This window comes from Typopeltis vanoorti, chromosome 4, assembly GCF_054136105.1.
Source record: "Typopeltis vanoorti isolate ZY-2024b chromosome 4, IOZ_Tvanoo_1.0, whole genome shotgun sequence".
Lineage (NCBI taxonomy): Eukaryota > Metazoa > Arthropoda > Arachnida > Uropygi > Thelyphonidae > Typopeltis > Typopeltis vanoorti.
In genome coordinates, this window is record NC_143552.1 from 17,960,887 (window position 1) to 17,986,316 (window position 25,430).

The window sequence follows — 25,430 nt, forward strand, 5'->3', positions numbered from 1 at the left end:
GGTTGTATCCAAGACACAGTCAGCCAGGCCTGACTGACCGTAGTTGTACTCGCAGATGTATGACTTATGTTCCTCCAGGCAGATAGTAGCTGATCTGCCTGTCTGTCCAAAGTACGCCAGTTTACAGGAACAGGGTACTTTATAGACTCCAGGCACTGAGAGAGAGAGAGGAGGGAGCTGATCTTTTGTAGAGCGGATAAGGGTAGCAAGTTTGCAGCGGGACTTAAATGCTGTGTGTGTAGGTTGTACTTTTTTAAAATCTCGACTATTTTATCAGATGTGCCACAGATGTTGGGTATGGTGATGGCATTTCTAAACTCTTTTTGAAGAGAAGACCGGGGAGGACCTGATTATTTTTTTAATGCAGTGATCGCTGTAGCCAGTGGAGAGGAGAGTGTTGTGTATGTGGTCAATCTCAGTTGTAAGGACAGTTCCACTGGAACAAAGATTGTGGGCTCTCTTGGTAAGAGTTTTAATAATGCCATATTGTTGAGCAGGGTGGTGGTGGGAGTGTTTGTGAATGTATCTGTCTGTGTCTGTGGGTTTTCTATGTACCGTTGGGAAGGCATGCAACTAAGGTGTCTAGGAAGGGTAAGCAATTGTTCTTTTCCTTTTCCATCATGAACTGGATTCTTGGATGTAGGCTGTTGAGGCGACTGAGGAAGGCGTCTAATGTGTCTGGACTATAAGGCCAAATAGAGAACACATTATCTACATATCTTAGCCAGATGAGAGGGGATGAGTCTATGGCTCATTTTTCAAAATCTTCCATATAAAAATTGGCAAGAGGGGGTGAGAGGGGGGAACCCATGGCAGTTCCTTCTATCTGCTTATAGATTTTGTTCTTCCAAGAAAAATAACCAGAATAGATGGCAAAGGAAAAGAGATCTAAGATGTCAGAAAGAAAAATGTTTTTTAAGAGTGTTAAGGTATCAATTAAGGGAATATTGGTAAACAATGAGGAGATGTCAAAGCTTACCAATATGTCTCTGTTATTTAAAGTTAAATTTTCTATGAGGGTTTAGAAATGGATAGAGTTTTTTATATAGGATGTGGAAAGTCCATTGAGTGGGGGTCAGAGAGTTGGCCAGCCGTTTTGACAGTTTGTAGCAAGGTGAGTTAGTGGCATCTACTATAGGTCTTAGTGGTAAACTGTATGTTCAGGGGGGGGGGGGGGAGGTTTGAGTTTTTTTGCGATTTCTGGGGGAAGACACTTTTTTAAGCAAGTTTTTTATTTTTTTAACTTGTGTTATTGTGGGGTCATGTTCTAGCGGGGTGTAGGAAGAGCGATCTCAGAGGATAATCTCAATTTTTCGATTGTATTCTGTGGCGATAACAATACTTTTTTCTTTTTGTAATTTCACGAGAGCAGTGCATTGGGAGGACGATAAATTACTTTTTGGAGGCAAAGACTGGACGAGGATGTTGGCGACGTGAAGTCTGATGTTGTTTGCTATCTCCGGTGCTAAGCGACAGATTCCGCGTTCGACGTTGAACATCACATTAAGCACAGCCACTTCTTTAAGAGCGACTGCAAAATTGTGGCCGAGGCTTATGGCAGTGACGGCATCGTCGTTGAGCCTTTTGGACAATAAGTTAACTACTGTCTGCAGTAGTTGATTTGCGATTTGGCTTTACAAAGGTTGTTAAATTTCTTGATATGTTTATTTTTTGAAATTCTTTCTGTGCGGAAGCTTCCGAGATGCCAGAGAGAATAGACCAATGTTCAGGGTTAAGTACAGTGGAGAGCTCCGATTGTAAGGAGCCAATGGCAGCATTCGTCACGGAGAGGATGGCACAAGTAGTGGCGATTTGTTCCCTTGGTGGTGCCAAGCTGACGTGGTTATAAATGTGGAGGGATTTTTTTGGAGTGGAAGTTGATCTTTAGCTTAACACGGTTCGGTATTACTCTTGTATCTCGACATCTTTTTAAAAAGCCCAGCCTATTTAGTTGCCTAGATGGTCGTAGTTTTGACTTACCGTATTGTCTGGACTTGCGAGCTATATCTTCTCCATGAATGATTAGAACCCGTGTGTAGAGGCTTAAGTGCTGTGAGGACATCATGTTGGAGGCTCAATGGATTGTATACAGCATTCAGAAAGGATTAAAAACAGAATTTAATTCTTCCTATATTTCTTCTCAGTCAATGAGACATCTTCAGGGATTACCAAAAAACTAATGTAACATAAAAACAAATAACAAACAATACTAAGTCAAACCACATGGGTAACACTAAAGTCCTATCTAGGTGGAGTGCCCTCTAATGGCAGTTGTAGGTGGCTTGGCATGTAAAGTGGGACCTCTGGAGATAAGTGTTTCCCAAATCTTAGGAAGCTTAATGCAACCATATTTGTTAAGATTTGGTTGATTCCTGAGAGCTGCTGCTGATTCTAAGAATAGTCTTTCTCTTTTGAATTTGCTGTCATGGAGCATGGTGGTTTTTTCCCATGAAATCCTGTGGGTTGTATCCAAGACATGGTCAGCCAGGCCTGACTGACCATAGTCGTGCTTGCAGATGTATGACTTATATTCCTCCAGGCAGATAGTAGCTGATCTGCCTGTCTGTCCAAAGTATGCCAGTTTACAGGAACAGGGTACTTTATAGACTCCAGGCACTGAGAGAGGAGGGAGCTGATCTTTTGTAGCGCAGATAAGAGTAGCAAGTTTGCAGTGGGGCTTAAATGCTGTGTGTAGGTTGTACTTTTTTAGTGGCTCCACCACAGCAAATTCAAAAGAGAAAGACTATTCTTCAAATCGGCAGCAGCTCTCAGGAATCAACCAAATCTTAACAAATATGGTTGCATTAAGCTTCCTAAGATTTGGGAAATGCTTATCACCAGAGGTCCCACTTTACATTCCAGGCCACCTACAAATGCCCTAAGAGGGCGCTCCACCTACATAGGACTTTAGTGTCACCCACGTGGTTGGGCTTAGCATTGTTTGTTATTTGTTTTTATGTTACATCAGTTTATTTCTAATCCCTGAAGATGTTTCACTGACTGAGATAAAATATAGGAAGAATTAAATTCTGTTTTTAATCCTTTCTGAGTGCTGTATACAATCCATTAAGCCTCCAACATGATGTCCTCACAGCACTTAAGCCTCTACACATGGATCTTCTAAGGCACTTTTTACTGTATCAGTCCACCTACATGTTGGTCTTCCTCTGAACTTTTTCCTGCCAACCTGGCAGAGAACACTTGTTTTGCTAATCTTCCCCTCCCATTCTGTTTAAGTGACCACACCACCTGAGATTAGCTCTGCTAATGCATTCCTGGATGCTGACAATGTCAAGTTCTTTCCTAATATCCTCGTTTTTAATATGATATTGCCAATGATGACATCTTTACACACCACCCTAACCTTTCTCAGGATTCTCATATCTGTGGTCTTTGGTCAAGTGCTTTATTTCTAACCCATCTCTCAGATCCGTAAGTTAAAATTGGTTTGAACACTGTCTTGTATACAGCTAATTTAGTGTTTTGACTAATTTCTCTCTTATTCCATATAACATTATTCACTTGACTTCCTACCATACTGGCTTTGTTGATTCTGTTGTCTATTTCCATATTCAATTTACCATCTTCACTAAAAATTGTGCCTAAGTAGCTGAAATGTTTTACTTGTTTTATAGGTTCTCTATTCATGATGCAGTTGATAATTTCAATGTTTCTACCTATTTCCATTATCTTTGTTTACTTATTGCTGATTTTGATACCAAATTTATTACAACAGTTATTCAATTTAGTCAGAGAATCTTGCAGACTTGTACTGGATTTATTTAAAACATCATGTGCATAAAGCAAAGAGCTGAGATTAACATCTCCAATTTTGATATGAGGTTTAATATTGCTTTCCTTCATATTGTGATCCATATACATACATCTCTGTTTGACACAATATTTGACATCAAACCATCTTCCTGTACTTCATTTAATTCTAACTGCTGACTTACAACTCAACTAAAGATTAAGCATTGAAATAATGCCCCAGTGACACCATATAACTGTAGCGTTTTAAATAGCTTTTCTCTTGGCACCCTGTCATAAGCCTTTTCCAGATCTACAAAACTTAAATACATCATCATCAATTTCCTGCCATGCTCAAGGGGGGGGGGGGGTGTACAGGATATGATAGTAGTACATGAAAAATTTACAACAATACTAACTTCCTATGTACAATTTTTCTCCAAGTCAGTCTGTTACTTGTCAAGACTCCAACATTATCAGATCTTATATTTCTATCATCTAAGGCACATTGTACCGTATCAAGCAACATATATCTTGGTTTTCCTCTGGGTCATTTTCCTGCCAACCTGGCAGAGAACACTTGATTTGCTAATCTTTCCTTGCCCATTCTGTTTAAGTGACCATACCACCTGAGATCAGTTCTACTAACGCATTCCTGGAAGCTGATAACATCAAGTTCTTTCCTAATATACTCGTTTTTAATATGATATTACCATTGATGCCATCTATTCACACCTCTAATCTTACTCAGGACTCTCATATCTGTGATCTCTAGTTTTTGGTTAAGTGTTTTACTTCTGACCCAACTCTCATATCCATAAGTTAAAATTGGTTTGAACACTGTCTTCTATACAGCTAATTTAGTGTTCTGACTAATTTCTCTCTTATTCCATATGAATTTATTCAGTTGACTTCCTACCATACCAAGTGTGTTGATTCTGTTGTCTATTTCCATATTTAATTTACCATCTTCAGTAAAAATCATGCCTAAGTAGCTGAAATGTTTTACTTGTTCCACACGTTCTCATTTCACAACACAGTTGATATTTTCAACGATTCTGCCTATTTTCATTGTCTTTTTATAGCTGACTTTCATACCATATCTATTACAACAGTTATTCAATTTAGTCAGGGAAACTTACAGACTTGTAGCGGATTTATTTAGAAGTATAACATCGTCCGCATAAAGCAAAGAGCTGACATTAACATCTCCAATTTTGATATCATGTTTAATACCACTTTCCTTCATATGATCCATATAGATAATGAATAACAGAGGGGATAATGTACATCCTTGTCTCACAACAGATTTAACATTAAACCATCTTCCTGTACTTCAATTCTAACTGCTGACTTACAACTCAAATAAAGACTAAGTATTGCTTGATACAATGCCCCATTGACACCATATAACTGTAGCGTATTGAATAGCTTCTCTCTTGGAACCTTGTCATATACTTTTCCAGATTGACAAAACTTAAATTCAGAACTTTGTTATATTCCAATGATTTCCTACTACTTGTCGTAAAGTGAAAATCTGATCTTGACAGCCTCTATTTGACCTGAATCCAGCTTGTTCTTCACCAAGTTTTTCTTCCACAATTTTTCTCAACTGTTTCTCAAGTATACTGGCATAAATCTTAACAGGAACACTCAGTACGGAAAAACCTCTGTAATTCTCACATTCAGTTTTATTTCCCTTTTTATATGTGGGTACTATGAGAGCTCTACTCCAGTCATCGGGAATTTGCCCCTCTGTCCAGGCCTTCTGAACTATGCAGTGCAGCCACTGTAAGACTTTTATACCACCATACTTCAGCATTTCTGGTCGAATATCATCTACTCCTGCTGCCTTTCCACATTTCAAGCCTTTGATGGCTTTTTCTACTTCAAGTATGGATATGTATTCCAGACTGTATGCCTGTTGAGTGTTTTTTACCACTGTACTATCATTGCTCGTTTCATTTAGCAATTTTTCGAAGTAATTACTCCATACTTCAAGGATATCTTTTTCTCCCATTTTCATGTCACCTTTATCATCTATAACTCCTTTTACAGTACTCTTTCCTCCACTTCTAAGCTTCTTCAACAACCTCCAGAATATTTTGCCACCTTCTTGATATTTATTTTCTATGTTCTTGTCAATGTCCTCCCATGACTTTTGTTAAGCTAGTTTTACAAATACTTGCAAATAACTTGCATACAGATCTTTGTTATATTCTCACGATTTCTCAATTATTTGTCGTAAAGTGAAAATATGATCTTGCAGCCTCTATTTGGCCTGAATCCAGTTTGTTCTTCACCAAGCTTCTCTTCCACAATCCTTCTCAACTATTTCTTAAGTATACTGGCATAAATCTTACTAGGAACACTCAGTAAGGAAATACTTTGCAATTTTCACATTCAGTTTTATTTCCCTTTTGGGTACTATGAGCTATACTCCAATCATCTGGAATTTCTCCCTCTGTCCACGCCTTCTGAACTATGCAATGCAGCCACTGCAAGACTTTCATACTACCTCCATATTTGCATTACTGGTCGAATATCATCTATTGCTGCTGCCTTATCACATTTCAGGCTTTTGATGTCTTTTTCTACTTTAAGTATGGATATGTATTCCTGATTGTATGCCTGTTGAGTGTTTTTTACAACTGTACTAAAAACACTCAACAGGCATGCAAGGATATCTTTTTTTCAGTTTTCATGTCACCTTTATCATCTCTAATTACTTTTACAGCACTTTTTTCTCTATTTCTGAGCATTTTCAACAGCCTCCATAATATTTTGCCACCTTCCTGATATTTATTTTCTATATTCTTACCAAAGTCTTCCCATGCCTGTTGTTTAGCTAGTTTTACATAGTGTTTAGCTTTCTTACATTTATCTCTCTATTCTCTAAGAGCATAAGCTGACTTATTTGCTAGTAACTTTCAATATGCTTTCTTCTGTTCCTTCACTGCCTGTTTAACTTCCTGTGTTCACCATGTACTTCTGATTTTTCTGTATTTGCAGACAACCTCACCACATGCCTCTCTGGCTGAATCAATCAATGTTTTCTTCAGGGCTTGCCACTGAATCTCCAATGTTTGGTTCCTACTCTTCCATTTTTCCTTGAATAATGTTTGTGCATTTTAGTCTACAGTTCACATCTGAGAGCTGCTCAACTTTTATTCACTTTAAAACTTTCTTAAATGTTTTTCTTTTCAGTATGCAATTGAATTTTATCCTGCTCAAGGGTAAATGGTGATCACTTCCAATTTAAAATCCTCTGTACACTGTAGTGTCCTGCATCAGTGAAAAAAACTCGTTATCAACAATAACATAGTCAATGAGACTTTTCTTATTCCCCGCCATCAAATCATTAAAAAAAAATCTAATAATAATAATAATATATATATATATATACAAAAATACATACAAAATATATACAAAAATATTTTGGGAAAATTTGGAGAAAAGAGCAAAGCTAATAATAATGGCAAATATCTGTTGGATTTCTGCTCAGGACATGGATTGGTTATTACTAACACCATGTTCCAACATAAAAATGTGCACAAATTCACATGGAGAGAAGAGGCTAGGAATAAGAAAAGTCTCATTGACTATGTTAGTGTTGATAGTGATGTTTTCTCCCTGGTGCAGGGCACCAGAGTGTACAGAGGATTTGAAATTGGAAGTGATCACTATTTAGTCTTGAGCAGGATAAAATTGAATTTCATATTGAAAAGAATAACATGTAAGAAAGTTTTAAAGCGAATAAAAGTTGAGCAGCTCTCAGATGTGAACTGTAGACTAAAATACAGAAATATTATTGAAAAGAAAATGAAAGAATTTGAGAACAGGAATCAAACCTTGGAGATTCAGTGGCAAACTCTGAAAGAAACATTGATTGATTCTGCCAGAGAGGCATGTGGTGAGGTTGTGTGCAAGGATAAAAAAATCAGAACTCCCTGGTGGACACAGGAAGTTAAAGAGGAAGTGAAGGAAAAGAAGAAAGCATATCAAAAGTTCCTGGCAAATAAGTCAGCTTTTACTCTTACAGAATACAGAGACAAATGTAAGAAAGCTAAACAATGTGTAAAACTAGCTAAACAAAAGTCATGGGAGGACTTTGGCAAGAATATAGAAAATAAATATCAAGAAGGTGGCAAAATATTCTGGAGGTTGTTGAAGAAGCTTAGGAATGGAGGAAAGAGTGCTGTAAAAGGAATTAGAGATGATAAAGGTGAAATGAAAACAGGAGAAAAAGATATCCTTGAAGTATGGAGTAATTACTTTGAAAAACTGCTAAATGAAACAAGCAGTGATGACAGCACAGTGATAAAAATCACTGACAAGGCATGCAGTCAGGAATACATATCCATACTTGAAGTAGAAAAAGCCATCAAAGGCTTGAAATGTGGAAAGGCAGCAGGAGTAGATGATATTCGACCAGAAATGCTGAAGTATGGTGGTATAAGAGTCTTACAGTGGCTGCACTGCATGGTTCAGAAAGCCTGGACAGACTGACGAATTCCCGATGATTGGAGTAGAGCTCTCATAGTACCCATATATAAAAAGGGAAATAAAACTGAATGTGAGAATTACAGAGGTATTTCCCTACTGAGTGTTCCTGGCAAGATCTATGCAAGTATACTTGAGAAACGGTTGAGAAGAATTGTGGAAGAAAAGCTTGGTGAAGAACAAGCTGGATTCAGGACAAATAGAAGCTGTCAGGATCAGATCTTCACTTTACGACAAATAGTCGAGAAAGCATGGGAATATAACAAAGATCTGTATTTAAGTTTTGTCGATTTGGAAAAGGCATATGACAAGGTGCCAAGAGAGAAGCTATTCAATACGCTGCAGTTATATGGTGTCAATGGGGCATTATATCAAGCAATACTTAGTCTTTATTTGAGTTGTAAGTCAGCAGTTAGAATTGAAGGAAGTACAGGAAGATGGTTTAATGTTAAATCTGGTGTGAGACAAGGATGTACATTATCCCCTCTGTTATTCATTATCTATATGGATCACATTATGAAGGAATGTGGTATTAAACCTGATATCAAAATTGGAGATGTTAATGTCAGCTCTTTGCTTTATGCGGATGATGTTATACTTCTAAATAAATCCACTACAAGTCTGCAAGATTCTCTGACTAAATTGAATAGCTGTTGTAATAGATATGGTATGAAGGTCAGCAATAAAAAGACAAAGACAATGAAAATAGGCAGAATCATTGAAAATGTCAACTGTGTTGTGAATGGAGAACGTGTGGAACAAGTAAGACATTTCAGCTACTTAGGCACAATTGTTACTGAAGATGGTAAACTAAATATAGAAATAGACAACAGAATCAGCAAAGCTGGTATCGTGTGAAGTCAATTGAATAAATTCATATGGAATAAGAAAGAAATTAGTCGGAACACTAAATTAGCTGTATACAAGACTGTGTTCAAACCAATTTTAACTTATGGATCTGAGAGCTGGGTCAGAAGTAAAACACTTGACCAAAGACTAGAGACCGCAGATATGAGAGTCCTGAGAAAGATTAGAGGCGTGAACAGATGGCATCAATGGCAATATCATATTAAAAATGAGGATATTAGGAAAGAACTTGATATTGTCAGCATTAAGGAATGCATTAGCAGAGCTAATCTCAGATGGTATGGTCACTTAAATAGAATGGGAGAGGAAAGATTAGCAAAACAAGTGTTCTCTGCCAGGTTGGCAGGAAAACGACCCAGAGGAAGACCACGATATGTGGATTGATACGGTACAAAGTGCCTTAGACGATAGAAATATAAGATCTGATAATGTTGGAGTCTTGACAAGTAACAGACTGATTTGGAGGAAAATTGTAGATATGAAGTTAGTAATGATGTAATTTTTTCATGTAGTACTGTCATATCCTGTACACCCCTTGAGGGTACATGGCAAGAATTTGATGATGATGATGATATATATACAAAATATATTTTTATACAGTTCATTAATCTTCTTTTCAAATCTTTATTCATCTTCCCTCTCAAAATATCTGAACTGGATTCTTCATCACAAACCGAGTTTTTGCTGTCTTTAAATAATCGTACCATCAAGAGAATTACTAATGCCGCACTTTTGAAAAGATCTCATAATTTCAGGTTTCACTTCATTTCATGAACTCTTTACTGCACACCCGTGAAATTCTGGCCTTCTTTCTCCTATCTGTAGATATTTCCTCAAAATTGGGAAATTGCATCTTGTTTGTCCCATTTTCCCCTCATAAATCCTTTAAATGGTTTGTTTATTGATACATCTAAAGGTTGAAGGACAAAGGTGAATTCTCCTGGGATTACAGCTATTTTTGTGTTCATTTTGTGAAGTTCATTCTTAACAGCTTCGGTTTTATGACGTCTAAACTGATGCCATACTAACAAAGCAGGTTTTTGACGTTAACTGTCAGGACATCCAGACCACACCTTCTTAATCTATAACTTCATCCCTTCCTCATCCATCCATCTATCCTTTTGGATGAATATGAATGTAAAACTCCTTTGGGCAATGTTTTTATTTTAAAAATTAAAAAAAAAAAAAAAAAAGGTGGCAATTTTGTTCCATCTGCACAGCACAATAAAACAAGCGTATAGTGGATTTCTTTGTGACTAGAAGTTTTAACGATAATATTTTTTTTTTTTTATGTTTGGAGTAGTCTTGTTCGAGGGTACATCAAAAGTCAGAGTCACTTCATCCATATTAGCTATCTGTGAAAGTTCAAAATTGTTTTATTTTCTAGCATTTATGATGACTCCACGAAACCATTTCATTTTCGAATTTGTCTGGCATTTTTTGTGATATTTTCGTTTCTGCACGCATGCATAAATCATTTCTCTTCATAAATCTAAGGATCATGATGGCGACCCTGTAAAGTCAATGATATTTATTTCTGTTGTCAATAATTTTACTTGTCGAATAATCATTTTTATAGATACGTAGTAACCCATTCTTCTTTGATCCATTATCCAAGTTTTTAATTCATTTTCAATTTCTGGCCATTTTGCAAGTTTTTTTTTTTTGCAGAGATTGTGTTTTTGAGAATTTGCTTCTATTAATTGCTGCTCATGTTTCCTCCAAATTCATACCTTTTTTTCTGTAGGCAGAAGCCCAAAGTGCCACTCTGCTGCCCTATTGCCATTCTTTTTTGTGTATGCAATAACTACGCTTAAACGTGATCATATAGCTATGTCTATGCTTTGTAGAATCTATGGGTTATAAAAAATATATATATATATATATATAATGTATTGATTACTAGTTTAAATGCATGACTGGTAACGACTGTGCAACTATTCAAACTCATCGTGCATTACTGACAGGCGATGACGCACTAACTGTGCATACATAAAAAACACATCAGTGTATAAGACTTACCTTAAGATGCACTGGTTTATAAGATGCATTTGGCTTATAGGACGCATCCTAATTTTCAGATAAATTTTAGATGCAAAAACGCACGACTTATAAGGCGAAAAATACAGTAGGTTTTATTTCTAGAGAGAGACGGCGATGGTTCAAAGTTTAGACGTGTATGAAGGTAATGTATTTCGAATAGTTCTCTAAATAAGGTATCAGGACCAGATTTTGAGATTTTGTGATGTGGTTTAAATAATGTACTAAGAAAGTGACAGTGCCATTGATCTGGCTTTTTAATGAACCTCTTGCAACTAGAAAAGTCTGTAAGGTGTGGAAGGAAAATAAGAGTGCCATGCATTAGAATGGAGGTATCAAACTAAACGGTAGTTTATATTTCTTCTGTGATTGTTAAGATTTTAAATAAATTAGTAAGAGCACATATCCAGAATAATAATATCATTTATTTTTAAGTAATATATTAAGTATAGTATTAAATAATGTATTATTATTATTAAGTAGTATGTATCAAGGTCACCACATACATATGATATGCAATGTGTGATTTCAGTATGGTTGTTTTTTTTATAATAAAATAAAAGCGCTTGTTAAGTAAAAGGCACATACTGCCATTGTTCTGGATTTTACAGGGGCATCTGACAGAATGCCAATAAGTTGACATTTAAGTTGCAACATAATGGTTCCGATATTAGGTTAGTGGAATGGATTGGAAATTGGCTGTCTGATAGATATCAAATTGTGTACAGGTGGACAGTATTAGGGAGAAAGAGGGTTACAGGCAGGATTTCAACAGGGCTCAATACAGACTCTGTAGAAACATAACAATAATGTTGCTGGATTGCAAGGAGATACCCACTTGTTTGCAGATGATATGCACCTAGGGAATTTTATTAGTAATAATGCTAATGTTGTGGCTCTTCAGGAGAATCTGAATAAGCTAGAAAAGCAAGTGGAGATGTCAGTTTAATGCAACTAAACATAAGGTTTTGAAATTCGAGATTCATTGATGGAAGTTACAAATTGTACTGATGTAACTTGGGAGAAGCAAGGGATCTTGTGGTGATGGTTGATAAAAATCAGAGGATCTGGTCACCAGAATTTGAAGAGAATGAACAAAGATAAATAACAAAAATGATGTCACGATGATGAAATGTGGGTTATGAGGACACATAATCTGCAAAATCTGTGATAGAAAGATGAAGTAGTGATATAACTGAGACATTCCAGCTGATGAGGAAGGACAAAAAACCATCCCATTGTCCAAGAGAGCGATGAGAGTGCAGATTATGTTGTCTAAGGTGGGACTACAATGACAAGTCATCACTCCATGGAGACAATAAATACATTTAAGAATGTGATAATATCAGAGATGGTTCTGTATTTGCGATATCCAAAGATATACTGTTATCATCTTTCTTCTGATCATTTAACATGCAAAGAACTAAACTGAAATTACTTAAAAATATGATCAAATTTAACTACACCTACCGGTATTAAGCAAATTTCTTCGATAAGTGATAGTTGTTATGCCATTTTCCATAATATATGTATGAATCTGATAGTTTTCTACCCCACCAAGTTTCAGGTCAGGACAAACTCCTTTATTACGGCCTAGAACATTGGAGCACTGCAATAAAAAAAAATAATAAACTTCTGAAAACAATGTAATGTATGTACATATGGTAGGACAAAATTATTTACACATAAGGGCAAGCACTGCATCTGCTTCTTAATAAGAGAGATAACTAACTGAAAATCTGATTGAGAATTAACATGTAACAAATAGTTTTTTCACTTGCTTACAAATTAAACTTGTCAAGAAATAATATTCTTGCTTAATCTTCTATTCAAGTGTAAGCAAAGTTTACACGTGAAGAATCTTTGCAACTAGATTACTTGTAAGAGGCTGATAACTTCATATCAATTGCCTTAGTATCCCATAACACAAAGCACACATTCTTTCAGACATGCATTAATCTATGCATTATGAGAAGATCCACTACTCAGACTTGTTTTGACCTTTATTGAGGTCTCATCAGTGGGAGCCAGACTCAGAGAAGATAGCAAGATTGAATTAATGCAGAAGTCATTTATTTCCCATATATAAGTAATAAAAAGCTGTACTACCTTTTATTATTAATAAAATACTCTGGATTATTATTATTGGAAGTGGCCCCTCCCTTAATGCATAGCATTATACAAGTCTGCAAGGAGATGTATTTTGCATTATGGGAGATACTAAGACAAGTAGTGATGAGAGCTTGGTCCACCTTTGCCACGAGTTGCCTCAGTCCTGAAGATACTTCAGGGGTTAGCTTACACTTGGATAAAGGATTAAACTCAATTTATTATTATTATTATTAAAATACTCTGGATCAGAAATAGTTAGAAAGTATCATAAGGTGATAACACCTTTTTTACTACTAGTATATGGGGAATTTATGACTTCTGCATTAATTCAACCTTGGTATGGCATGAGATGAGATCTCAATAAAGGTCCAAACTAATTTGGGTAGTGACCCTTCCCATAATGCATAGTATTATACACATCCAAAAGGATGTGGGTTTTGCTTTATGAGATACTAAGGTAACCAATGCAAAGTCAATGGCTACTATATAAAAGTAGCTTAGTCATGAAGATACTTCATGCGCTTACACTTAGATAAAAAATTTAACAAGAATATAATTTCCTAACAAGTTTAACAAAGTATCTTCATAACCAGGTACTTGTATATAGAGGTTAATGATTTCACATGAATTGCCTTATTATCCCATAATGCAAAGCACACATCCTTTCAGATGTGTATAATAGTGAAGATATTTCACATGCAAACTTTATTTGTTTACACTTATAAAGAATTAAACAAGAATATAATTTACTGACAAGTTTAATTTTAAAAACCAAAAGAGCAATTATTTCTGATAAAATAATAGTTAAGTAGAAAAATAAAGAAGTCACTATTTGAAACCATTCAATACAGTATTCTTATGATTATTATTTAATCCAGTAATTTAATTTCAATCAGACAGGATACAGATAATTAAGGATCATAAGGGGGGGGGGGGCTCATATCACTGAAGCCTCATATGCCACCACAATGTGGAAAGAACTTCTGTGCCTCTACCTCTAGCAGTGACTTTGCTCCAAAACCTAACATGACTGTGTCATATATAATGCACTGGTTGTGCAGCAAATTCAGAGCCACATTCAGAATTTAGAGGAGCCTGTTCCAGAAGTATATTACAGTCTTCTGTACAGGTCAAGATTACTATGGATAAGAGATACAAAAGATGTGGAGGACTAACCTCAAAGGTTAGTCTTATTTCGCATATTACAGAAATAGATGGAATGGACATTTCAGGAAGCAGGACAATAAACTAGTTATTTATTCAGGGAAAGATCAAAAGATCACACTGTAGTACTGAAGAAAGGTTGGGGAAATTTCATTCTTGGTTACAAGTCCATAAATGTCAGGAACACTTTAATAGAAAGGCTTATTGTATAAACTACCATGATTGACACAAGATAAAGAAGCTCAATGGAGAAAATTAGGAATTTTAAGAAACCTACAGGCTATTTTGAACTGCCTGCCAAGGAGAGATATTCCTTTCATCATTCTGATTATGTAGGCCTTTCTAACAGGAATATTACTAAAGAATGAAATCATATCAGAACTCATTATTGAGTCATTTTTACCTAAGTTTTGCATCTTTTAATATATGGAAACAAAATCGTTTGAGAGGAACCTCAGTTATTAGTGTAAATTTTGAAGAATTTAATAAGATATTTGAATTAGCTTGTAATGATATTTAGTAGTTTAACTGTATGAACATTTGGATGACTATTTAAAATCCAGCATAGTACTACAATCAATTCTCTCTATACACAAGAACCATTAATGCTATTCTGAAGAAAGTTCACTATAGTAGATATTCTACTATAATAAATTCTTTAGTTATAGTAGAATCTCTTCTTTGGTTAGTTCCGATTTCTACTGAGATAAGTTCACCCAATCTTATAAGAAAAAAGAAGTAGCTAAGGAACTAGGAACAACAATAATAACTAATAATTATAAAAAATTACTGTCAACAAGTGTAGTTTTTTTATTACACATTAATATATCAAACATCACTAAATCTAATCTGTTCTTCAGATGGACTGTTACAGAAAAGAATTACAACATATTAATTCCAACTTTTTATCTAATGGTTTTAAGAATTCTTTCATTAAAAGAGCTTTTAACAGTTATGGTATCTCTTCAGATACAGAAGAAATAACTTGTATTCCTATCCTTTATGTGCAAGGCATTAGTGAATGCATAGTGAAAGTTTTAAAACTGCTGAATATTTTTGTTGCCTTTCACACCATCAGAAAAATCTCCACTTTTCTTACTTCTCCTAAGGACAAGCTTCCACATATCAATTATTCAGGCATCTACCAGATTCCTTGCTCTTGTGGGTTATCTTATTTCAGACAAACAGGAAGATCTGTTTTTTATTTGGCTAGAAAAACACAAGTCTCATATTCAATACCTTGAGCCTGAACAGTCTGGACTTGCAGGGCATGCTATCAACACTAGACATACAGTTCACTGGAACGAGACAAGAGTTCTTCATTAAAGTCAGTTCCTCATGGAACAGCTTTATAAAGAATCATGTGAAATTTTACTTCACTATCCTAACTTAAATAGATCTGATGGTCTACATCTCTTCCCTTTGTAGGAGATAGGAAAGATTAGCTGATTTAATAAGTACTAACTTTATTTTGTCTGGACATTTTTTTTTTTTTAATAAGTGAGGAAATTTACTGACCTTTTTAGTTATCTTACATTAACTACTTAGGTGGCACTTTTTAGAATTGTCTGTTAATGTTCAATTGCCTTTATGTGTTGTTGTACTGAAGATGCCTATGGCACTTAGATGAAAATTCTACACTAATAATATATATATATTACTTGAGTTTTTATCCAGTATTATAATTATTTTAAATATGCCCATTCACATATTTCATTATTGAAACAAGAAAATTTGGGGATCTAAATAGTAGAGTAGGAAATGATTGTGAGATATACAAAAATATTTTGGGAAAATTTGGAGAAAAGAGCAAAGCTAATAATAATGGCAAATATCTGTTGGATTTCTGCTCAGGACATGGACTGGTTATTACTAACACCATGTTCCAACATAAAAATGTGCACAAATTCACATGGAGAGAAGAGGCTAGGAATAAGAAAAGTCTCATTGACTATGTTATTGTTGATAGTGATGTTTTCTCCCTGGTGCAGGACACCAGAGTGTACAGAGGATTTGAAATTGGAAGTGATCACTATTTAGTCTTGAGCAGGATAAAATTGAATTTCATATTGAAAAGAATAACATGTAAGAAAGTTTTAAAGCGAATAAAAGTTGAGCAGCTCTCAGATGTAAACTGTAGACTAAAATACAGAAATATTATTGAAAAGAAAATGAAAGAGTTTGAGAACAGGAATCAAACCTTGGAGATTCAGTGGCAAACTCTGAAGGAAACATTGATTGATTCTGCCAGAGAGGCATGTGGTGAGGTTGTGTGCAAAGATAAAAAAATCAGAACTCCCTGGTGGACACAGGAAGTTAAAGAGGCTGTGAAGGAAAAGAAGAAAGCATATCAAAAGTTCCTGGCAAATAAGTCAGCTTTTACTCTTACAGAATACAGAGACAAATGTAAGAAAGCTAAACAGTGTGTAAAACTAGCTAAACAAAAGTCATGGGAGGACTTTGGCAAGAATATAGAAAATAAATATCAAGAAGGTGGCAAAATATTCTGGAGGTTGTTGAAGAAGCTTAGGAATGGAGGAAAGAGTGCTGTAAAAGGAATTAGAGATGATAAAGGTGAAATGAAAACAGGAGAAAAAGATATCCTTGAAGTATGGAGTAATTACTTTGAAAAACTGCTAAATGAAACAAGCAGGGATGACAGCACAGTGATAAAAAACACTGACCAGGCATGCAGTCAGGAATACATATCCATACTTGAAGTAGAAAAAGCCATCAAAGGCTTGAAATGTGGAAAGGCAGCAGGAGTAGATGATATTCGACCAGAAATGCTGAAGTATGGTGGTATAAGAGTCTTACAGTGGCTGCACTGCATAGTTCAGAAAGCCTGGACAGAGGGACGAATTCCCGATGATTGGAGTAGAGCTCTCATAGTACCCATATATAAAAAGGGAAATAAAACTGAATGTGAGAATTACAGAGGTATTTCCCTACTGAGTGTTCCTGGCAAGATCTATGCAAGTATACTTGAGAAACGGTTGAGAAGAATTGTGGAAGAAAAGCTTGGTGAAGAACAAGCTGGATTCAGACCAAATAGAGGCTGTCAGGATCAGATCTTCACTTTACGACAAATAGTCGAGAAAGCATGGGAATATAACAAAGATCTGTATTTAAGTTTTGTCGATTTGGAAAAGGCATATGACAAGGTGCCAAGAGAGAAGCTATTCAATACGCTGCAGTTATATGGTGTCAATGGGGCATTATATCAAGCAATACTTAGTCTTTATTTGAGTTGTAAGTCAGCAGTTAGAATTGAAGGAAGTACAGGAAGATGGTTTAATGTTAAATCTGGTGTGAGACAAGGATTTTTACATTATCCCCTCTGTTATTCATTATCTATATGGATCACATTATGAAGGAATGTGGTATTAAACCTGATATCAAAATTGGAGATGTTAATGTCAGCTCTTTGTTTTATGCAGATGATGTTATACTTCTAAATAAATCCGCTACAAGTCTGCAAGATTCTCTGACTAAATTGAATAGCTGTTGTAATAGATATGGTATGAAGGTCAGCAATAAAAAGACAAAGACAATGAAAATAGGCAGAATCATTGAAAATGTCAACTGTGTTGTGAATGGAGAACCTGTGGAACAAGTAAAACATTTCAGCTACTTAGGCACAATTTTTACTGAAGATGGTAAACTAAATATAGAAATAGATAACAGAATCAGCAAAGCTGGTATCGTGGGAAGTCAATTGAATAAATTCATATGGAATAAGAAAGAAATTAGTTGGAACACTAAATTAGCTGTATACAAGACTGTGTTCAAACCAATTTTAACTTATGGATCTGAGAGCTGGGTCAGAAGTAAAACACTTGACCAAAGACTAGAGACTGCAGATATGAGAGTCCTGAGAAAGATTAGAGGCGTGAACAGATGGCATCAATGGCAATATCATATTAAAAATGAGGATATTAGGAAAGAACTTGACATTGTCAGCATCCAGGAATGCGTTAGCAGAGCTAATCTCAGATGGTATGGTCACTTAAATAGAATGGGAGAGGAAAGATTAGCAAAACAAGTGTTCTCTGCCAGGTTGGCAGGAAAACGACCCAGAGGAAGACCAAGATATAGGTGGATTGATACGGTACAAAGTGCCTTAGACGATAGAAATATAAGATCTGATAATGTTGGAGTCTTGACAAGTAACAGACTGATTTGGAGGAAAATTGTAGATAGGAAGTTAGTAATGATGTAATTTTTTCATGTAGTACTGTCATATCCTGTACACCCCTTGAGGGTACATGGCAGGAATTTGATGATGATGATGATGATGAAAATTTATAGGAACTTTAGTTTGTTATATTCCCTTTATAGGAATTTTTTGGTATATTATTATAGTGAGTGCAATGTCATAATGTTTTTTTATAGAAATATGTAGAAATTTTTTTTCACTATCGAGACTTTTGAGGACCATCATTTTTTATTTTGGTTTAACCAATAAGAATACAATTTGGTCGGCTAAATCCCAAATTGCCAGCCCATCCTCGTTCGTTCAGTATCAAAGTAGATACCCAACAGGGTGCACCACGAGAAGGTGAGGATTGGACATTAGGTCAGAAGCCCTGGTCGGTTCTCCGCATTCCTTTAAAGGCTATGTGGAGGTCTCCTCTCAGTTATACAGCTTTGATATGGAGGAAAATTGTAGATAGGAAGTTAGTAATGATGTAATTTTTTCATGTAGTACTGTCATATCCTGTACACCCCTTGAGGGTACATGGCAGGAATTTGATGATGATGATGATGATGACTTTTGAGGACTACAGGAATAGCTTGTAGTAGATAGTTTGCTATAGTGAATTTCCTTTAGAACAGCATTATGACTACAGAGCGCTGGTCATATTTGGATGCTACAGTAAATCTATTATGAAAGTGTTTGTCAATAGATTAATTAATATATAATTATATATATATATATTAAGATGTTTAAGTAATCATTAATCTATTGTCAAGCCTTAAATATACTGGCTTTTTATATACAATAATTAGGTTAATATATGATCTTCATCATCATGCTTTTTTTCAAGGATTTAGGCCTAGAGTGGCCTGTTCTGCCCTTAGAAGTCATCACTGAATCTCTTAAGAGGATGTCCTGGTTTTATTTTTCTTAACGGTTTGTAATTTAAGGCTTATTTTGGTAATCTTTCTGTTTTCATTCTTTCAACATGTTACATCCATTTATGTTTATATTTTAAAATTTTTTTCTATTACTGATTCTTGGTTTAATTCTTTCATAATTTCTTCATTTCTTAAGATGACTGCAAAAAAATGTATTGATGGAAAAAATTGTATTCTCTATATCCAGACATTCTGAAATGTAAAAATTTGTTTTAAGTTTTACAAAAGATTCCATGAAAAGTCATCTTACAGGATATTTATCTGTAATATTGTAGTCGGTAGTGATACCCAAGAAACCATCCATATATGATACAGCAACATCAGAATTTATCATCTGAGAGGAGTTTGTTGATCCACTGATACCTAAAGCCATATATTCATCAGCTTCTAAAAAAAGAAAGAAAAAAATGGTTGCATGAATAAACTAGAATGTGTCTACATTCAAAATATATTATAAGGCACAATTCTCCTTTCAGAAATTGATAGATAGAACACGTCTGTGTTACATGGTGACTAGTTCCGGTTCTAAACGGTGCATGGGATTTTTACTAGTAAATAACATGTCCTCAAGCAATGTATGATGTTTTAATCAGCCATTAATAGAGATTGTTTAAAGTCAGTCATTCTTAGACAAGTTTAGCAACAAATGAACAACAAAGAAAAAGAGTTTGCAAGATCTGAGAAAAATAAAAAAAATTGATATTTCATGGGGTTTATTGCTACCCTCAAAGCTAAACTGCAACTTCCACATCTCTAAGGATTCAACATTGCTGAAGAGAATGAGAATAACTTGCATAAAAGAATGCTGATCAAGCAAGATTTTTCACGTGGAATTTATGGCCCAAGACAAAACTATGAAACAAACATTTTATCAGGATATTTTAATATAGCTGCAAGAAGACCTATGATGAAAGACTGCAAAAATAGAGCAGTGCCTGATGAAGAATGTGCTCAAGCAGGAAATATTTCCAATAACTTTGTATGCATGAAAATCATGCATACAAAGAATTTACTGCAAAACCAACCAGGATTAAAGAAGGAAAATACAAAGAACTGAGACAATAGGCAGATAAAATCTGTTGAAGGAAGAAAACACAAGTCCTTAATGAAACAATATGCACCATAAAACAAGAAATGAAGAACGAGGGTGATCTCAGACAAGCTTATAATATAATTAGCAAATTAAAGGAGGAGATAAGCCTGGGTTGAATATATGGTGGACAAGTGATGGACAAGAAAACATGTTAACAAAGTAAAAAAATAAAATAAAATACAACACAATTCAAAATAAAATACAATTCATGGATACAATATTTCCATGAATTGATGAATAAGAACATTACCTCTGCAACTGAAAATTATATGCCAAACTACCATTAAAGAAGATGATTCTATATAGCTTAATGATATAATACATTCATTCAGGAAGAACAAATCCCCAGGAAAGAGAAAATGTAAAAAAGAATGGAGAAAGAGTGATCTGCCCAATACATAAAAAGAAAATAAAACAGTTTGTGGAAATTATAGATAACATTATGTTGTACATCAGTGCTTCCCAAATTTATGGATGTAAAGGCCCCTTTCAAAAAATTAATATATTTCACGGTCTCCATCGAAAAAAAAATCGTAATACAGACATATTATTATAATATTTATTGTATTTATATTCAACAAAACATACACAGCGAATATAGTAAATATCAAATGTAAATATTACATTTTTAGCATCTTACAGCACATTATCATATATTTTTATACAGATAGATAAATATTATTTATCTTATTAGTCTTAAAACGATTTAAATTAGTTTTCATTATTTCACGGCCCCCTCAGCAAAACTAATGGTCCCCAGGGGGCCATGGCCCACAGTGGGAAACGCTGTTGTACATAACAGAGGAAATATCATTTCTCTGTTATACAACATACAGTATTCACCTTTATTTTGAAGAATAGATTAAACCCATTTATGTAGAAGATAATTAGTGTCTACTAAGGAGGTTCTGAGAAAGACAAATCTGCAACTGATCAGATGCATATAGTTATTAAACAAAGAAATTTTGGGAATTCAATATAAATATTCATGAAATTTTTGTTGATTTCCAACAGACATATGACAGCATTAATAGAGAAAAATTATATCAGCATATGATACATTTTGGAATACTAAGCTAGTAAAATTCAGAATCACAAATTAAAATACAAAATGATTTAACAGATCCCTTTCCAATAACTCAAAGATTAAAACAAGGTGATAGTTTAGCTTCAATACTTTTTAACTTAGCTTTGGAATACATTATCCAATTATTGCCAACAAATACTAAAAGAAGATACTCTAATAAACAAACCAATGCACGTTGCAGCATATGCAAATGAAATCAATATCATGTCAAGAACCAAACAGAAAGCTAATTTTTCTGGAACTAGAAAAATTAGCACAAAAGATTGGTCTTTTGTTGACTGATTTTAGTCCTAATTTAAGATTAATACCAGGTAGAATCAATTAACTGACACACATGTAAAAATTGGAAACCTTAAAATAGAAAAAGTGAAACAATTCAAATATTTAGGAGTAATGATCACTAGCCAACCAAATGAGATGGTGAAAGTGCAGAATTAAATAAAGAGAGATAAAAGCATGATTAATTCTCTCTCTCTCTCGTGTGCACTCAGTTTGAAACATTCTGTGGAAAACTAAAGTAAAAATATATAAATTGATAATTCAATCAGCTGTTACATATGGATGCGACACCTTGCTATTTATGGCAAGGGTGAAGAATATGATTTCAGATTTTGAAAGGAAAATCTTTAGTAAAATATTTAGCCAAGTGAATGATAATAATCTCATGAGGATCAGATACAACTGTGAGTTGCATCAACTTTATAAAGAATACATAATATCTACTATAATCAAGTTCAGAAAGTTGCAGTGGGCAGGAAAAGGGAAAACCTAGAACAAGCCTGATAGACACCATTAGTCAAGATAGCAACATCCTTTTACAATGTCCAAAGAAAAATAGTGACAAATAACATTTTCACTAGGGTGAATCAATTTGATATTTGATTTTAACATTTCATAATGTTTCCAATTTAAAAACATTCATCACTACCTGGTAGAAACATTCATCATCACCTGGTGCATCAACAATTTGATGCATCAGGTGAAAAACATTTGCTGGATAGCTGGATTTGATGAAAAGAACTATTGTGTGCAGGTAGTACTGTCTCCTGATGAAGGTAGTATCTGCTTATGCACTGACATGAAATCACTAGTTGGGAACAGATATAAACAATGGTGACCCCCCCCCAGAACCAGCTCAATGTGGACTATGCTCAAAATTCCACAAACAATACTATGACCTAATTTTCAAAACAATTCATTATTGATGTGGAAGCATCTCTTCATCAAGTTGATTGTAGCATTGTGCTGACAAGTGAAGGTCAGCACAATGCTGAGATAGTTTGATCTAGCAATTCATGTAAGCTATTTCATAATTACTATACATCAGCAAAGCCAGAGGAGATCACAATACATATTTCACTTTGGGATATTAAGCCAGACCAAAACAATCTACAAGTGCTTGTGCCCAGATTTGTTTCTACAATTTGAACACACAATCTCTTAGGATGAATTGAAAGTGATTTAGTCATCTAGAACAAGGCTGATCTCACTGAAAGTAATGATATAGCCTTGAACTTTTTTTTTGAATGTGTTCAAATTCAATGCTTATCTTCAAAGCATCATTCCTTCGCTCTGTGGATGTTCTGGACTGCTTTGTAATATACCCAAATTTGAAATGGTAAAGTAAATGCTCTCAAATTGATAATTATGGCCAGTCATTCTAAACAATAAAAAAAAATCACTTAAGCATTAGATATAAATAATTCATACATCAGTTAGCACAAAATGTGATAAGACCTTTAATAAGATTACTAACAAAGCAATAAGATCATTAACAAAGTCTTTAGTAAGAGATGACTATTTCTTGTGACTTGAAATAAAAATAGATGTATGATATAAAGACAAATTCCAAAAACTTCTAAGTTGTCCTCGTATTATTTTGTATATTACTAGCAAGCAATAATAAACATTACAAAATAATCATAAAAATATTTCAGCACCATAAGACCTGGAAATCACTTGAATTACAGTAATCACATAATTATCTAAACTTCAAATAACCAAACTCTCAGTTAATCAATCCTTGAATAAACATATCATATGACTCCTGGAACAGCACTTTGTAACTGTACATTCAGATAACTATATCTCAGGTGGTACAAGATGAACAGCGAAAAACCACTGAATCACACTCAAACTCAACATCAGCAAAACAGAAGATGAGCATTATCAACATAAGAAATATCAACAGAAAAGAAGTAGAACAGGCAAAAGAATTAAAGAGATACCATGATGATATTAGATGATTTTACGGAAACAGTAGACAAAAAGGCGAGATTCTTTTAAATTACAATTGCAAAATGTTATATTCAGACAATAATAATCAGGAAAAGGTAGAAGTAACTAGAGTATTCTAAACTAAATAGGAAGATTATTTTTAATGGAAAGTAGTTTCCAGTTGAACGATATCAAAATGGGGAGTTGCACAAGATATTTGTCTATGGTCCCAAACACTTTACTAAGGAAAAAGCAGAAGACAAAGTCATTAGAGAAGACAGTGAAAATAAAGAAAAAGAGATTACCCTTGTTGGCGATTTAATAGCAAACAAGAAATGAATATCAGGCATGGAAATGTTTGGGGAAATTTTGAAAAAAAAGGCCAAAGATGATGATAATGGTAAATGTTTGCTAGGTATCTGTTCAGGACATGGATTAGTCATTATTAATACTATGTCCAACATAAAGATATGTGCAAATTCACATCGAATTTGCACATATAAGAAAAAGTTTTATTGACCATGTTACTGTTGATAATGATATCTTCACAGAGCTTGGAGATATCAAGGCATACAAAGGATCTGAAACAGGAACTAATCACCATACAATTTTGAGCAGGATAAAAATGAATTTCAATACTGAAAAGAGATTTCAGAGGTGAAAACATCGACTGAAATATATAAATATTGCTCATGAGAAAATGAAAGCATTTGAAATAAAGAAGAGTACTATAAAAGAAACAGAGATGATATAGGTTGAAAACTAGAGATTTTCTAGATGTCTAAAGTAATTATTTTGAAAGACATAAATGAAATAAGAAGTGAAAGATCATCATCATCATCAGTTTTCTGACAGTACACTCAAGCAGTGTACAGGTCTACTATGATAATACTACATGATTAAGTTTACATTATTACTAGTCTCCTAAAGAAGAAAAAACACTTTAAGATGGTGGCAGATTCAGAAGAAAATGTTAATTGATTCAGCCAGGGAGGCTGAATGTGGTAAAATTTTTTGTAAGGATAGAAAATTCTTACTTCATGGAGGACAAGAAATTAGAGAGGCAGTAGTGGAAAAGGATAAGAGGCATATCAAAAGCACAAATAAGGAGTATATAAAAGCAAAGCAGATGTAAAAAGCTAAACAAACAGTTGTGAGAAACCTTTGATGAGAATATAGAAAACTAGATAGAAATAAAGAAAAGTACTGTAAAAGGAAACAGAGATGATACAGCTGAAAACTAGAGATTTTCTAGATGTCTCAAGTAATTATTTTGAGAGACATAAATGAAATAAGAAGTGAAAGATCATTGACATCAATTTCCTGATAGTTTACACTCAAGGAATGTACAGGCCTACTATGATAGTACATGATTAAGTTTACATTATTACTAATCTCCTATCAACAACTTTCCCCAAATTAGTCTACTACTTGTCAGCACTCCAATATTATTGT

At 34.5% G+C, this 25,430-nt stretch overlaps 1 protein-coding gene across 1 annotated transcript in view; it reads right to left on the reverse strand.

Annotated features, from left to right (window-relative positions):
- Nucleotides 1–25,430, reverse strand: part of LOC150107134 (protein Skeletor, isoforms B/C-like) — a 248,695-nt gene that overhangs the window by 85,215 nt on the left and 138,050 nt on the right. Inside the window, exons 9-10 of the mRNA XM_090391017.1 lie at nucleotides 19,829–19,965; nucleotides 12,631–12,769 (exon numbers count right to left, since the gene is read on the reverse strand). Of these exons, the coding sequence (XP_090247143.1) occupies nucleotides 12,631–12,769; nucleotides 19,829–19,965 (276 nt within the window). The remainder of the gene's footprint in view (nucleotides 1–12,630; nucleotides 12,770–19,828; nucleotides 19,966–25,430) is intronic.